This window comes from Acipenser ruthenus, chromosome 3, assembly GCF_902713425.1.
Source record: "Acipenser ruthenus chromosome 3, fAciRut3.2 maternal haplotype, whole genome shotgun sequence".
NCBI lineage: Eukaryota > Metazoa > Chordata > Actinopteri > Acipenseriformes > Acipenseridae > Acipenser > Acipenser ruthenus.
In genome coordinates, this window is record NC_081191.1 from 85,642,949 (window position 1) to 85,660,637 (window position 17,689).

Below are 17,689 nucleotides of genomic sequence, written 5' to 3' on the forward strand. Positions count from 1 at the left end.
GTATTTTAATCATTTTAACCAATAGTTTTGTCTAACAGCAGTAAGATAAATGTCTTGGAATCACAATTACCCATGATGCTTACTGGTTTCCCCATTCCAAAAAGACATGCAAGGCATTGCAGCGCTCCAGATAAGATTTTAAGTCACTGATTAATTTACTCTCCAGTTTAAACACTGCGTGTTAAAAAGAATAATAATAAATTGGGGCAAATAAAATGCAACATTACCTTGAAGTCATGAATACTTCCAATAAATACAGTACATTTATGGAGCATGCATTAACTACAGACTTATTTGTTTTTTCCACATGAAAAAAAATCCAACAATGTATTTTTCGCAACCATTTAGTCCTGCCTTAATACTAATATTATAGTCCAAAAAGTTGCTACTCTTGATGTAGTTAGCTCCCGCATTCACAGAGTCTATTCTCAAGTACTAGGCTGTCCCGCTGGTTTTCTTCCTTTCTCAGTCTCTTATGTTCTTTCCAAGTTGACAGACACACTCCCTAAACATTTAAATGCAAAAAAAGAAATCTCCAAAACTATATATATATATATATATATATATATATATATATATATAGATATATAAACTGTACCGATACTGCACTAATGCAAATAAAGAAACAATAATGATTTAATAGGTGATTTTTGTGTTTTTATGTTGTACACTGAGAGAGGAAAATGTATTTTCAAGGGGTAAAATGCAATATTACTTTGAAGTCCTGAGTAATCACGATAAATACTGTACAATCTTTAATGGTAATGGAGTAGGCATTAAAAAAGAGACTTCCATTTTAACTGCAATATTACTTTGAACTACTGTACAACTGTACTGAGTGTTCTACAAGGTTCTTTATGGGCTCAGCACATTTTTTTCACGGTATCACACTGACTCTGCAAATTAATTACGTTACTTATATTTTAACATTAAATTCTTAAACTCAATGAACATGTTAAAAATTCAATATGAAGCCATACAGATAAATAAAATAAGGAATGCATTAATAAGTTATAAAACAGCTAGTTAGTTAATAATATAGGGATCTTTTTTTAGCGGTTGCCTCTGATGATGGATCCAGTTGGATTTGTAGCTGGAATGGGGTGTTTATGGTTCAGCCTGTGTAGCTTTGAAATTTTATTATTCTTACAGTGATTGGCTGCTAAGACAACAGGGCTAGCCAGAGATTGGATAATGTAGTTGTTAGTGGAATTTTTTAGGGGAGGCAGACAAGCTGTGCAGCAAAATTGCTATGCGTATTTTTACACATTAAATTTAAATTTAGTGCATATGTTGTATTTTTAATGTGGAAAAACAGGTACACAGCTTATCTGGACCACTGCCTAAATTATTTTGAAATTATGTTCCTATTATACAGTATTCTTAGGGTAAAAAATATAGACTTGGGTGTACTATCTGGTGTTTTTTGTTAATATGAGAACAAACACTTCTGTAAATTGCAAAAGAAAAATATCAAATATTGCAGAAAATATTTTAAATGTTGCAGTTTATTTGAGCCTTTGTACAGCCATCGTTTGTACCACACAATTATTTTTCAATCAACTTGCAATTACAACTTCCGATAGCTCTACCAAACAGTCCACAAAGTTACTGACATGGAGCTTGAACATTAAAAGAAAAAAAATAATACAGCAAGTGGAAAAGGATTAAAACTGACCCTTTGATGGAAAACATGCTAGTGGTCTACACCTGGGATTGAGTCTTAAATGGAATTGCAAGTGCGAGTCTTAATTGTCTTGCAAAAAATACTACATTTTCTAGCCTCAGTCAAGAAGGCTAACATTACCACTTGATTAATCTAAAAAAAATAAAAACAATTAAACTTTACCTGGGATTTTTACATCTTTTTTTATTGATCCCACTTCAAATTCTTCCCTTTTTAGAGAACACTAGCTCGGGATTTCAGGCTCCTGAATTTACTTATCTATAGAGTGCCACACATATATGGCATGATTAGTGCTGTATGGAGTACTCCAGCCTCACAATCCCTTTAATTAAGTGTGCAGAGAGGCAGGCTGCATCAGGCCACTTCATGCAGCTTGTAAAATGAATTGCATTGTGCAACACAGCTGATGTGGCATCCCATTTGCAGTCTCTTGTCTTAATGCCCCCTGGGACTTCAATTCCCACAGTCTTTTTTTAATTACAGTCAGGTATAAAGGGGGTTAAACAGAAATATGACAGGCCACCAACTCTCCATTTTAAGACTCACAAAGATTAGCACATACAGATATTTATCAAAACAAAACATGCATACAGCATATAAAGTACTGTTAAATTAACTAGAGATACTAGTTCATTAGAACTTGTGGTGAATTCGCTTGCGTGGTTAACTCGTGTGTGAAACAAACCTTTAAATGAAAATGAAAAAAAGGTAAGCAAATAGTAATATACCAAATCTTGAATGTTGAGCCCCTCGACATACTGGTACATCAACATTATACTAACAAAAACCAGCAGAAAAAGGTATTACTCAATAATGTTGAGTAATCTATTCAGGATGTGCAGCAAATGTTGAAATATACAGCGATAAACATTGCACCTATAGCCACTAGCTGTCTAACCTTGACATTGAACAGCAGACAGGTATGCATCAGAAGTGGATGGAAGCGTAAAAGAATGTAACAGCATAACGTAAAATATGATGTTTACAACATGGTTCTGTTTAGGCCAGTAAAAAGTGCATTATGACCAGCTATTGTATTTAGTGATGGCGACATTATTTTGAAATGCAAGGTTAATATAATACATCCCACAAAAGTATAGTGTCAAAAACAGAAAGCCAGAAACATACCTGCCTTCACAGTTTTACAAAAGGTAGTGATTAAACAAAAAATTAAAAATACTTTCTTTCAGCACCCTTGCGTAAAACAGCTATACTGTGATCATTAAAAAGTTGTTTAGAAGGATGCTTTACTCAGTGTAAATCAAGAAACTACCCTTGAAAATACATTTCAAAATAGGTATTAGCTGTCTTTTTACAATAGTCACAGTGTAATAATAATAATAATAATAATAATTTCTTTCTTAGCTGACGCCCTTATCCAGGGCGACTTACAATTGTTACAAGATATCACATTATTTTTTTTACATACAATTACCCATTTATACAGTTGGGTTTTTACTGGAGCAATCTAGGTAAAGTACCTTGCTCAAGGGTACAGCAGCAGTGTCCCCACTGGGGATTGAACCCATGACCCTCCAGTCAAGAGTCCAAAGCCCTAACCACTACTCCACACTGCTGCCCTAGTGTAAAACAAAACAAAACAAAAAAAGAAATGTCAAGACAGTCCTTATACAGTATTGTACTAAAGCAAATGGTCCATATACAGCAGACGGCTGCAAAATTAGTCATGTTTAGTATGTATAGTTTGTGGTACATAATTGTAAATAAGCTTAATAATATCCAGTATCAACCAAAACATGTAAGGTTTATGCACATATTGGAATAAACCCCCTAAACCGTTGAAAATGTTTAGAAACTAAAAGGCTTTCCTAAATATTAATGAGCTGGTTTGTTTGTCTGGTTAATCACTCTAATTCATTATTTACCTGTGCAACATTTATGTGAAACACATCATTAGCTGGTGTAAATGATGCTCAAGGTTCCATCTGAACAACTTCGGGATTCTAAACAAAAGCTGTAATGGCAACATTATTATTCCACAGCCTGAGCTGCAGTCAGATTGTCTTTCATGAAAAGACGATTGCCTTTGTTGGCAAAACATGTCCCACAAAGGAGCCTAAGATTAACACTAATTCAGTAAGAACAGCTATTTGATATCTTGTTATTGAGCAGCTAAAAAGTACTTGAAAACATTCAGAGGCATTTCCCTTATAAGGCAGGAGATTACAAATCTCATGATCTCTATTTACGGTATTCCTTTCTACTAATGGCATGAATAACTATGAATGTACTTCGATATTTTCTATGAATATGTATGTAAATGTCATGAATAATTCACAGAAAAGCAATATTCAATTGTTATACTTGTATACAAAATATATACATTTTACAGCTCCATTTTAAATGGCAAAAGGGGAAAAGATGTGAAAAACGAATGGAAATATTTAACTCCCTCACATTTGGTACCTTTTCAAAACTAGCATCTACAAGAGTGGAAACATTTTTGTTCATGTTATTCTCCTAATATTGCCTTATTATTTCTAAACCATACAAACATTTTTGCTCACATTACAGGCAGTGTAAATGTATAGCACTTTATATCTTAGTATATTCATAGTTCTTAATGTTCAGTCTTCCTTCACCCCTCAACCCCTACATGTAAATGCTGGCCACATTGCATTTGCATGATCTCAATCTGACTTCCAAGAAATACCAGCCCTTCAACAATGTGGTGTAAGATTATATGAAGTGTTCTGCAATCAGGCAAGGTCACATTTTATGAAGCACATTTTAATATTGTGTTAACTGTACCTTGTAACACTTTCTGGTTTAGACACAGAGACATTTTCATTCGAGTGAATTATGAGGGTAACTGTATTATTTACAAGCGTGAATTCCTTGTGGGGGATTGGGATGAGTACATTTTTTTTTTTTTTTTAAGACTTACAGTACCAGCACATTTTAAAGCATTTACAAATAATTATAGCCAGCAAGATGACTACCTTTAGTATTAAAAGTATCTATTCATACACATCAGTCTGTGCAAAGATGTCTCATCAGAGTCTTAACATCTATCTGTTTTATTCTTTGATTGTGCTTTTGTGGCCTAAGATCACTCACTTTAGTTTCAGATACTGTGTGAGCTGGCCTGGCTGTTGTATTTAAAAATGTGTCCATGTGTTCTTATATTATGTGCCAACTATGAAAAAACAGCTGCGTTTGTACATGGAAGGGTGCTGGGGAGAGAAATGTGATAATCTCACATTTTAGATTGGAGAGAGAGTCCGTCTTTGGTGGGGAGTCAGTTCTGGTTGCCAAACATCCACAATGAAGATCAGTCTGTAGCCGTCAGCATCTTGCCAAACTTAATGTTCAAAGGAATCGTTGAAGATGAGAACTTTCATTTTTTCCCAGGATCTGTAGAGTGGTTAAAAAATGAAATGCTGAACATTAAATAAACAAACAAATACATCTGTGAGATCTATGTATTAACAGTAGAAGGCCTTAGAGCACTGATGAAGGCAATAGCCACAATGTTTGACTCATTGACAATTCTAGTCTTACCTCAGATTTTGATTGAGCGTTTAAAGCTGTGGTTGAATAACTAAGCACATACACCTGCCTGTAATTAAGGGTGTTCAAATGGACAGCATGTTGTCAACACTGTTTTGCAACACAGATCCTTTCTAATGTGGGCAGACAACAAAAAACAGCAGAGTAGACTTGATATGTCAAATGCTCCACCTGCTGATTATTTTCTCGACTACATGTTCAGTCGCATTTGTAGTTTGGAAATTGTATAATTTATAAGTATTGACTGCTACAACACTATGCTTGTCGTTCAAATTCTGATAAATAGCTGCCCACAAACAGCCTCTTACCTGTTGTCATTGGCACATCTTATCCGACACCCTTCATTGGGAATGACCAGACCCAAGTGCATTCACAGATGGCAGTTAGTGGGCCCAGTATGAGGCCAAATGTGAGTCCCAGGCTGCATAACAGAGTACTTGATCTACATTGAAAAGCAGACATTCTTCAGATTAGGGAATGAACTGTTAGGGTTATTGAAAGTTCTATTATAACAAATAATTAATAAATGTAATGTAATAACCTGTTTACAGTAAATTACAAATAATAGGACAAAAAATTAAACCGCAACAACCACCTCACATAATGACTTTGTTTTAAAGCTGTGTGATGTAAAGTCAATGATGTGCTATAAAACAGCCCTGTCGGCCCTTAAGGGGTTATAGCAAATTAAACAATATAATAAATCAAACATGTTTGTTATGAAACTGTGTGCTTCTTTAAAGCCTGCACACCTTTAAAAACTGCAACAGGTGGGAACGGCCTAACAGGTAAATCTTTGGAATTATTTCATTATCTGTATCCCCTTTATAAAGATTTCTGCCAGAAAAGAAAAAAAAAAAACAACAGCAGTTCTCAGTGTGTGGTACCTTTTTAATGTTTCACATCATTAATTACTTAGAAAACCAGAACTGATTGGACAGACACATTAGAATACAGGAATGCATTGTGACTAATTAACTTCTAGCCTTACCAAAGAGCATAAGCTATGCAATTTACAAAACGGTGTATCTTTATTGTTAATGTTCTGGAGAAGCCTGCAACCTCTCTAGCAAGGTGTTATTTTCCCTGACTGCTGGGGAGGGCTGTGTGCCAGAGAATGATCACAACTCATTTCTGTTTCTCAGGGGTGATTACTGAGGATAAGGCAATGCACCAAGCACCTGTCCTCTCTTGCAGCTGGTAGCCTCAGAAAATCTCTCCAGCAAAGCACAAGTCTTCGGGACTCCTCGGCAGGAATTCTCAGTCTTTTTGCCTGAGAGGCAAAATAGCTGAAGTGAGCAGTTTCAGGAAAGAGGGGGGGGGGGGGGGGGGAAATGCATGGATTCATAATGTTGGTATATATCACAAACCGTAGGTGTACAGATTTTTAAAAAATTTGTGAAAAATATCTGATGCTGAACAAAGAGTGTATGGATTAGTGTGCCCATAAGCTCCCTCCATCCTGTCCCTGATGATTTTGGATCTGCTACAGTAGGGTTTTGAAAGGCTTAACCAAATCTTCTAGGCTCCACTTCCCATGAATCAATCAAATGGACACCCAGGCAACAAGCTCAGGAACAGACTGTTACTGTGACATCAAAAGCACTCACTTGGGTGCTCATTTTAAATTCAAACTGAACACAAGCAATCCAAATCTGAATATGATGATTTTTTTTAATATGGCTAAAAAGAAGAGACTTTGACTTTATTGTTAATGAAAAAAGTTATGTTCATTTAAAAAATATATATATATATATACAAAGAGAAATTAAATAAAAACAAAATTTAAACGGTGTATCTTATTTGTAAAGATTTCAATTTTTGAAGTGTATTCTCTTGTGGCTTACATTTTAGTCCTAACTGGTCAATTGCAACAAACTTGAGAATGTAGTCCTTCGTTCTTTACGAAGTACTATGCGGATCATCCCCTGCTCTGTACTATCAGTACTATTTGCAAAAAACACATGGAACAAAGTTCGGGATCAGCTGATCACCCACTTAAGGTAAAACTGATCATTTCTACTTTGAGTATGGAAAATGGAAACAAGTGAGGCGGGGACAGGAGAGTAACAGGAGTGCTGCATTCTTGTACTGTGTGTTTCAACTATAATTTCAAGGAATTTGCCTACATTTTTCTTCATTCTACATTTGTGTATCATTGTAATACTGTCTTATACTTTTAAAGTGCGTTTTCAAATAAAACATTTTAAAAGATGATGTTACCCTTTCAGCACTGAAGTGAATGAGATATAGGTGTCAATTCATTTCTATAAAATTCAATGTGAAACTTCAATACCTGAAGTTGAAAACAATACTGGTAGTTAGCAGAAATTAGAGAAACAGTCCTAATTATCATCCAAATAGTTGTCTAATGTTATAAATATGTTACAGTTTAGTACAAATCAATGAAATCCAGCAGACAGGCGTTTTGCTAAATAATTTAATTAAGTGTAACCTTTTAAATCATGTAACATGTTTTTTTTTGTTTGTTTTTTTCATTTTTTAAAGTATAAGCAATTACAATCCTATCCAGTTTTAAATAACTTTAGCGTAACAGAGGCAGAAGTGTTAAAGGGACTAGGAGCTCTTAAAATAAACAAATCCCCTGGGCTGGATGAGATCCTCCCAATAGTACTCAAATAAATGAAAGAAGTTATTTACAAACCGCTAACCAAGATTATTATTATTATTTGTTTTTTTAGCAGAAGCCTTTATCCAAGGCGACTTACAGAGACTAGGGTGTGTGAACTATGCATCAGCTGCAGAGTCACTTACAATTACGTCTCACCCGAAAGACGGAGCACAAGGAGGTTAAGTGACTTGCTCAGGGTCACACAATGAGTCAGTGGCTGAGGTGGGATTTGAACCGGGGACCTCCTGGTTACAAGCCCTTTACTTTAATCACTGGACCACACAGCCTCCCACATCCTGCAACAGTCTCTTGACACAGGGGTTGTTCCGACAGACTGGAGAATTGCAAACGTAATACCGATCCACAAAAAGGGAGACAAAACTGAACCAGGTAACTACAGACCAATAAGCCTGACTTCTATTATATGTAAACTTATGGAAACTATAATAAGATCCAAAATGGAAAATTACCTATATGGTAACAGTATCCTGGGAGACAGTCAGCATGGTTTTAGGAAAGGGAGATTGTGTCTAACTAACCTGCTTGATTTTTTTGAGGATGCAACATCGACAATAGATAATTGCAAAGCATATGACATGGTTTATTTAGATTTCCAGAAAGCTTTTAACAAAGTCCAGCATAAAAGATTAATTCTCAAACTGAATGCAGTAGGGATTCAAGGAAATGCATGCACATGGATTAGGGAGTGGTTAACATGTAGAAAACAGAAAGTACTGATTAGAGGAGAAACCTCAAAATGGAGTGAGGTAACCAGTGGTGTACCACAGGGATCAGTATTAGGTCCTCTGCTATTCCTAATCTACATTAATGATTTAGATTCTGGTATAGTAAGCAAACTTGCTAAATTTGCAGACGACACAAAAATAGGAGGAGTGGCAAACACTGTTGCAGCAGCAAAGGTCATTCAAAATGATCTAGACAGGATTCAGAACTGGGCAGACACATGGCAAATGACATTTAATAGAGAAAAGTGTAAGGTACTGCACGCAGGCAATAAAAATGTGCATTATAAATATCATATGGGAGATAATTAAATTGAAGAAGGAATCTATGAAAAAGACCTAGGAGTTTATGTTATGTCTTCATCTAGACAATGTGGGTAAGCTATAAAAAAGGCCAACAAGATGCTCGGAAATATTGTGAAAAGTGTTGAATTTAAAACTTTACAATGTATTAGTAAGACCTCATCTAGAATGTTGTGTTCAGTTCTGCTCACCTCGTTACAAAAAGGATATTGCTGCTCTAGAAAGAGTGCAAAGAAGAGCAACCAGAATTACACATCAAATGGTTCTATTCATATCGTTAGTTAGTACGCTGCTTTTAGTTTGTTGCAATTCACCCAATAGGTCTTTAAATTGAAACCATAAAATAAATAGTGATACAGTGAACACAAATAAGAAGCTGTAACTTGATGTACACTGAAAGATGTTTTTTTAATTATTATTTGTATTATTACAATGCCTATTGATGGTATTCTTAAAATATAAATACAGCATAATAATAAAAAAATATATAACATTTCAACACTGTACTGTGTAATGCTAACCCATACAAGGCATTTGCCTAAGATGTGAAACCTGAATACAAATGAGTATGGTAAGATTAGCAATTCTAAAATGCATGCCCTTATAAATACAAAAGGTTTGCAGATCCTTTTGATGTTTTTTACCAACTGGCAGTTTTCCCCCTTATCATTTGTCAGTTTTGGGTTCTCTGGCTAGCATTAATTTAAACAACAAATTATGCATTCAAAGAACAGTACTCTATTCTGATCTTTAGATCTTGAACGTTATAAATAAATATGATGTAATGTCTAAAGGATGACTTGGGTCATTCTGTGTCACAGTAATCAGTGACTCTGATTTTTTTTCAAATTAAATATGTGGTTAGAAAAAAATGTATTAAGGCACAGATGCCAAATATTAAAAGAATAATAAAGAAAAAGGGGTCTGCTTGCCAAAATCAACAAAACTTATGGACCATTGTAGCAGCCTACTGATCTGAAACCAAATTAAAATTCTGGGACTCTTATGCACTGATCACTGGTCCATCTGTCTCTGGATGTCTCTGAATTTCCACTGAAGCATCTTATATAAGAGACTCCTAGCCTCTTATAACAGAAAATCTAAGTAAATAATTAGTGTTGCTTGCTTGCGTGCTCAGAAAGCGAGTCCTATAAGAAGCGATACCGTGTTGCCACAGCTGGAATTGTTGTATTGACCCCCACTCCCCTTTCTCTCTCAAGTTTTCATCCTCGGTATAAAGAGTCCTCTTTCAGTATCCATCACACCCAGAGCTTCATCTTGAATCATCTTCCAGTTTCTATCCAGAGTCTGTGAAAGGAGGGAATGAGGTATACTTCCAGGCTTGCTCCAATAGCTAACACCCTACTCTAAATACACTATACACAGTCAGATCAGCTTACAGTTTAATGACTGTCTAAAACCAAGTATGCATGGATAACTGATATGTGGATGTGCGCAAAATATAGATTATATATCAAATTCAAATTCAAATTGGCTTTATTGGCATGACAATAAAAAGAATTGTGTTGCCAAAGCACATACATGGCATAACTGACTAAAATATATAGACAATATCTATAAATTATAAATGTACATCTGACTTTGACTTTAAATTAGAAACTAAACTAAAACTATTGCTATCGACAGGTGGTAACACAGGATGGACTGTATTAAGTTGGTAAAAAAAAAATTAACCATTTGAAATGCTCTCTAAATTTTCATGACTTTTAAATCTGCTTCTTTTAAAAGAAAGATTTAAGAAAGCCATAGAAAAGTCTAATATTTGTCTGTTGAATAAAATCCACTTTGAAAATTGCCATCTGTCTCGCGTCACGTGGTGTTCTGTGATGTAGTTGCAGCCAAGTTCAGTTTCTAATATTTAAAGGAAAAGTTTATTTTGAATTATAAATTCATTTTTGCATAGTGATTTTGCAGTCAGTGCTCCATGAAGCCTGGCACTTTCTTAGAATTCCAGAAAAAAACATCCTTCAAAATATGTAACAAAAAAGATTTTAAATATATATGTTTAATTTGACATGCATTTTTTTAAATCGGTTTATTGACAAAAGACTAATAAAACTTTTGAATGATACTGCTACTGTTAAAAAGTGAATTTCTGTGAGACATGCGAATGACATACTTTCTGCAGGCAGGATATCCCAGAGTTGTCAAAGGTAATAAATATTACATAACTTACATTTGCCAGCTTTTTTTTTTAAATCTGTATGTTTCCATACAATATTATGTTTTATCCACAAAATACGAGATAACTGGACAAGCTAAACTAAACGTCAATGTGGTATCTCTTTATTTTTAAATGTAGTGCTTCATCAGGAAAATGCAGTGAATTGAATTGAAGCAAATGTGTCACTTCTCTGATAGTATTGTTGATTCAGTGGGACAGATTTATTAATGTGTTTACACACAATTTGCACCATATTTTATGAAAGGGAAATCAAACTGTTAAAGAGTAACTTCAAATGCCAATGTTCGTTTATTTTATTTATTTAAAAAAAAAAAAAAAAAACACATGAACATGACAACTAAAAATTGGAACACCACTCGCAATGATATCCAGACCATAAAAACTATTAAAATGAAGCTACTCTAATGTTAGCTTTCATCCTATCTCTGTTTCATCACGAATGTACTGCATTCTGGGACCAGTTTAAATTACATATTTCTGAGTATACAAGCGCTGCGATTCATCCTAGAATTAGTGTAAAATGCCACTACAACACCAGATGTAACTAATTATATCTAAATAATTGATTATACAGCTAAGTAACCCAGGGAACACAGGCAAAATTCTGAAAAGGCACTGCAGAAGGAAAGCATAGCACTGAGAAAAGGCAAGAGATCACCAGTTTCTAATCATAATAAAACCCTGATTATCAGGCATTATCCTGGTAGTTAACCTTGTCTGTGTGGTAGCTTTCCTGACATAATCCACTACCAGATGTTAATGCCCTCTAAACATCATATTTTGTCATATACTTGTACTTGCTAGAACCGAAGTGTTGTCATTTTTGTTGATTTAATGCCTTATCACTATGTAGGGCTCTCACGTCTTTGGACATCTCAGATACCAGTGCCTAATAGTGACTCACATTGGAAGTGCTATGGCTGACGTAGTTACAAGTTCACCCACAGCCTCTGTCTGATCATTTCTACTGCTGTCTCTGCAGCTTTCTCGTGTGAGGACAAGCTTTATTAGTTCAGAGGAATAGGTCAAGTTTATCAGATTACCGGTAATATAATGATACCCATAATCAAATATAACTATGGCACATTTTTCACATCAATTAAGTCACCAATTACACATCAGTTTGAAACAGTCCATGTTCAAATTATTGATAATGGGGCTAATTAAGTAAACTGGTATTATGTAAATGAAAGAATTATAAAATGTACGTACCAAATTGAAGTTTGTATCTCTGTCATCTGGCATTAAAGTCACATGCGGGTAATATTACAGTCATATTAGGTTAGGAGGTCAAGTTCAAGTTAATTTTCCTGATAGGTGGTATTTATGCACAGGAATTATGAAGAATATCTGAATTTGGTCTCGGAGATATGGTTGGCAGTTAAAACAAATAAGGCGACAAACTGTTTACTAATCAAACGTTACCTAAAGTATCACGGAACGCAGTATTTGTAGATGAAGGACACTAGATGTGGTAATTGAACCTGAAACTATATAAAAATGAGACACTGTGGAACTGGATGCACTTTTTTCTTTCAATTTCACATCTTCCAGCTGATGTCTGGCAGCATACCTTTACAAGATCTGTATACCCAGTTTCCTTAGCTGTCCACCATGCCTGGGCCTTGAGCCTGTCCACGTTGTAAAGGGATTGCTGCCACACCGATGCAAAATGCCCTCTTTGATGTCCAATCTCATGCCATTTGTAGGCCTAAAAAATAAGTCAATATTTATTACCCATTTCTTGGTAGAATATTCTTATTCATAACTATTTTAACAGCAGCCATGATTTTCTGTCTCAAGCAATAAGCAAGTTTAACTTTGCAATAGTGATACCTTGCCTCTGTACTTTGAAGGGCTGACACAAGTCTAATTTAACAGATATTCCGTGCAGGAAAATACACAAACATAACTAGAATATTTTAACCTGCCAAATAGCGATATCTTATGAGTTGCTGTGAACAAATAAAAAACCTACACAAATATCCCTTCAAATGATGGGTTTGTGCAGTGTAATCACAATCTTGACTGATATGGAGCTTGAGTCAGTCAACCAAGAGAAAAGGAGACGGGAACATGAGGTCATTTTGATTTTGTATTTAAACTGCTGATGTCAGCCAGTCTAACACTATTGAACTGAAACATTAGAGTGACTTCTTGCAGCTACTATCTGCTAAATGTGCCCATTTACCACAGATTGATCTGTACAGCACCCTGACTGCCACAGTGAACCGATAATCCAATAAAACGTATTATTTATACACTACACTTTTTTTATCTAGAGAAGTGATTAAACTTGGTTATGACATTATTTAGTTATTCAGAGTATCAGGTTCTGGAGGCAGTTTGTATGCCAAACTTACGATTTTACATGAGTGTGCATTTTATACATGCTTACTTTTTCATGTTACTGAGAATTGTTATTACATGCATAATGGGCACTGACATACTTTGAACTTTGAGTTTGTTGTAACTCATTCTAGATAATTCAGTTTCCTAAAAAAAAAAAAAAAAAAAAAAAAGAAAAACACACCTCTATTATAATTATGTTATATATTTTTTATATACAAGTAGTACTGTATGCTGCCTGATCTGGAAAAACAAAGAAACCTAAAAAATGTTTATGACAACTTCATTCTTAACCATTTTTTTCTTGTGCCCTTAAAACAACTACAGTATTTGCAGAATGTTTTGTAACAAAATATATAACATGAAAGTTTGCCAGTTGGCATTTATCACTGAAATTAAAAAGCTTTGCTGGTGTCAGTTTACCACTTAAACATGATTTGTGGGCTCTGGGCAGTCAAATGTATTAGAGCTCACAGTTAAGACAATTGAAAACCGGTGTACAGGAATGGAACAAAAATCATCCTTTTTGTGTTCAACAGAATTTTAAGATGTGCATTGTGCTGCTTACGTCTTTATCTCCAACTCTTTGCAGAGCGTCTCCCAAGTGAAAATCGAAGCGTCCTTCATCAGTGCCAGGATCTCCAGATTCTAGTCCCTCCTGTAAAACATAAATCACACTTGGGTATCCAAACCCCACTAAATTGATTTTTGATTTTGTAACATGCTTTGCAGTTGCTTGTAGTTCAGTAACCCCTTCATCAAGCAAATTACAATTGTTCCACCACATCCAATTAGTTTTCTATATAAATTAAGAACAGGTAGGTCTAGGGCTTTGGCGCCACCTATCTCCCAATCAGATTCAATATAAAATGAGTTCAAAACAGTTGTGTAATCAACTATCAAATTAAAATACAGATTTAAGATTACATAGGGTTACTCCCACCTCACAGATAAAATACATAGTTAAGGGGGAGGACATGTAATCAGAAAACATGGACTGAATACATGCTTTATTTTCTTTGTAAACACGCCAATGAGTCAACCTAAAATGTTTGCCTGCAGCCTTTCAGTTTAAATTATCACCTGTTGCAACATTCAAGAGACTTGCAGTACTACTTTTTTCTAAAAATCAACAAAATGTTAGGCATAGACAATGTCGACCCAGGGGACTTTTTTGACCTGAAAAAAGAAACAAGGACCAGGGGTCACAAATGGAGATTAGATAAAGGAGCATTGAGAACAGAAAATAGGAGGCACTTTTTTACACAGAGAATTGTGAGGGTCTGGAACCAACTCCCCAGTAATGTTGTTGAAGCACCCTGGGATCTTTCAAGAAGCTGCTTGATGAGATTCTGGGATCAATAAGCTACTAACAACCAAACAAGCAAGATGGGCTGAATGGCCTCCTCTCGTTTGTAAACTTTCTTATGTTCTTATGAACTGCATATTACTTAACCCACTGCCTCACCTAACCCCTATACAGTGTATGTATGGACTTTGTTTACCAGTACCATTCTATTTGTTCTGTACTATTTGACATACATCTGGTTTGCTGTGTAGCAGTGATTGTATCTTTTAAAATGTAATTCTGTGACGTGAGAATAATGTTGTTCCGTGACAGTAGTATGGCTTTGGGTGTAACATGCTCATGTAAAGGATGCTGCAATGTTATTGATGCATAATATATTTAATTGCAGAAATGCACAGAAATTTTGCTAAAATTAGTTTTCTTAAAGGAGGGAAGCGTCATAGAAGTTTATAAATCAATTCTAAAACACACACACACACACTCACCTCCTCATAAACTCTCTTGTCACTCTTGTTGTCTCCAAGGAGCAAGTATCCCACACTGAGGTCATTTTTGAGTGATACGTCATCTGGGAAAAGCTGCACTAGTTTCTTGAAGGTTACCAGAGCACCTCGAAGAAGAAGAAGAAGAAGAAGAAGAAGAAGAAGAAGAAGAGGAGGAAAGGGGAACTTCAAACAAACAAAAAAAGTGAAAAGTCGGTCCACACAACACAGAATTGAGAAAAGATTTGTTTAGGCTTTGAAATAATATTATCTATACAAGATGAATCAGAATTTGACTTCATAGAAAATGGTGATTCAGAAATGGTATTTTTCTTATTAAGGAGCTGAGAAATCTATATCTAGAACAGTATAAAAATACACTATTTTGGAACTATAAAATGATTTATTAGATTTACTAGAGCACTCAGCTTGAACATTCTTTGTAATAAAACACTATGCTGTCCAGGAGATTTTTTTGTATCATTATTATTATTTTTTTTTATAAATAATAATAAATAATAATCTTTATTTTTATATAGCGCCTTTCACAGTGAACCACCATCACAAAGCACTTTACAAGATACGAGACTAGGGTGTGTGAACAAAGCATCAGCTGCAGAGTCACTTACAACAACATCTCACCCGAAAGATGGAGCACAAATTCCCAATCACCATTTTCCTTTGATGTAATAATTCTGAATTCTTTGTATATAATCACATTCTTTATTACTATTCAAAATTAACTGTCCTGCTACTGTACCACACCAGCAACACTGATCTATACAGGTATAGATAACTTTAACTAAAACATTGCATCAGATTAAATTGGTACTTAAATATTACCACCTGGTGGCACATTTGTAATATATTAACTATTTCAGGAGAGACTGTATCGTATAATATGTGCCATCTACACTGGATTGCACTGTGCTTTACAGGCATTAACTAGAAACTGTTGTCTCTCGGCTCGTCTCCTGAGTGCCAGCTTCACTAGATCAGTTGGTGCATTGGGGACCTCTGCCACCTCTCCATAAGTTCTGATGGCTCTTTGAAGCGCCTCATTGCCCCACTGCTTCTCAGCCAAGTCATCCTGCAGTTTCTGCATGGTCACAGCATTGAATCACTACTGGTGCCAGCAAGCAACATAGCTTTGTATCACACTGCCATACAGCCATCAAAGGCTGGTGGAAAGATCCTACAACTTCTTAGTTTTATCCGAGTCGTAAAACATGCAGAGTTAATCACTCATTGTATTTCCCATAAAAATGATGCTATATCATAACTATAATCTAAGCCTATGTTAGAATAAAACTGATGCTTCATTGAAATTATTTCAATTTATGAGAAAAAAAAAAATGTTTAGGATAGATTGCAATAATGCATACCACACATCAATGAGTCAAGTATTTACCTGTGCTTTCCCACATCTGGCTGTGGGACTCTCTGGATATTTGCTGACATGTTCTTCGAATGCCTTCATTGCATCTTCCACCTTTCCCTAGCAAAGAAATGTAGGAATCATCAGACTCGTGTAGAACAACAGGTTCTCACCGTTCCAGAATCTGTTACGACTGAAAAGCACCAATAAAACACAGTATAGAATGATGGGCATTGGAAAGTTTACTAAAAACCAAAAATAACTATGCACGAAAGTATTGCCTGTTATCATCTAGCAATCATTTATCAGGTGCATCCAGGTGTATTACAAAAAAAAAAAAAATCGTATAGCATTTCCTGCATTACTCAAACTCTAGACACATGCAAATATTACATTTACTGCAACACTGGAAGAAAGCAAAGCCTAACTGTAAGAGAATGCAGGCCCTACCTTCTTGCAAAGCTTTTCTGCTGTGTCTATTTCTGCTTTGATGGCTTTATCAAACTTATTCAGCAGTTTGGGTTTCTTCTTCTTGGCTGTATATATATATATATATATATATATATATATATATATATATATTGTAACACAGCAGGGAGGGGGTTAATATCCTCCCTTCATAAAACATTTTGTTTAATTGTTTAGTTATTTGGTAATTGTTTTATTAGTAATCATCCCCTGCATCTGGTGATTATTGTAAATTAGAGCCAGGTGCAGGGTATATAAAGGAAGCAGCCAGTCTGTTCAGGGCTGCTGGTGTGTTTAGAAGCGTGCTTGACAGTGTGCTCAAGCGTACAAAGAAAAGGTAGTGTAAAAACCTTTTTGTTTTTGTGTTAAACCTGTGTGGTTTGGTGGTTGTTTGGCAGGTAAACGTCTTAGCCGGCCTGCGAGCTAGTCAGGGACCTGCCTGTATAGTCAGTGCTCCAACAAGGAGCTAGGTGTTTATTTTTGTTTGTGTTTTATTTGTTTATTAAAAATAGCACAACCACGCTTAAAACTCCATTTCCTGTGTCCTGGGTCTGCTTTTGAAGGGGCAAACGAACAACCGTGAGTGCCGGCCGGTTAC

The 17,689-nt window shown here is 35.4% G+C and overlaps 1 protein-coding gene across 1 annotated transcript; it reads right to left on the bottom strand.

Annotated features, from left to right (window-relative positions):
* Positions 1 to 1,581: 1,581 nt before the first annotated feature.
* Positions 1,582 to 16,350, bottom strand: LOC117394552 (aspartyl/asparaginyl beta-hydroxylase-like). The gene is made up of 6 exons (XM_059021001.1): positions 16,182 to 16,350; positions 15,249 to 15,373; positions 14,023 to 14,112; positions 12,679 to 12,816; positions 5,530 to 5,663; positions 1,582 to 5,065 (listed from the first exon to the last, which is right to left on the bottom strand). Exons 1-5 carry the CDS (start codon positions 16,348 to 16,350, stop codon positions 5,592 to 5,594), a joined length of 594 nt encoding a protein of 197 aa, XP_058876984.1. The 3' UTR covers positions 1,582 to 5,065; positions 5,530 to 5,591.
* Positions 16,351 to 17,689: the final 1,339 nt, after the last annotated feature.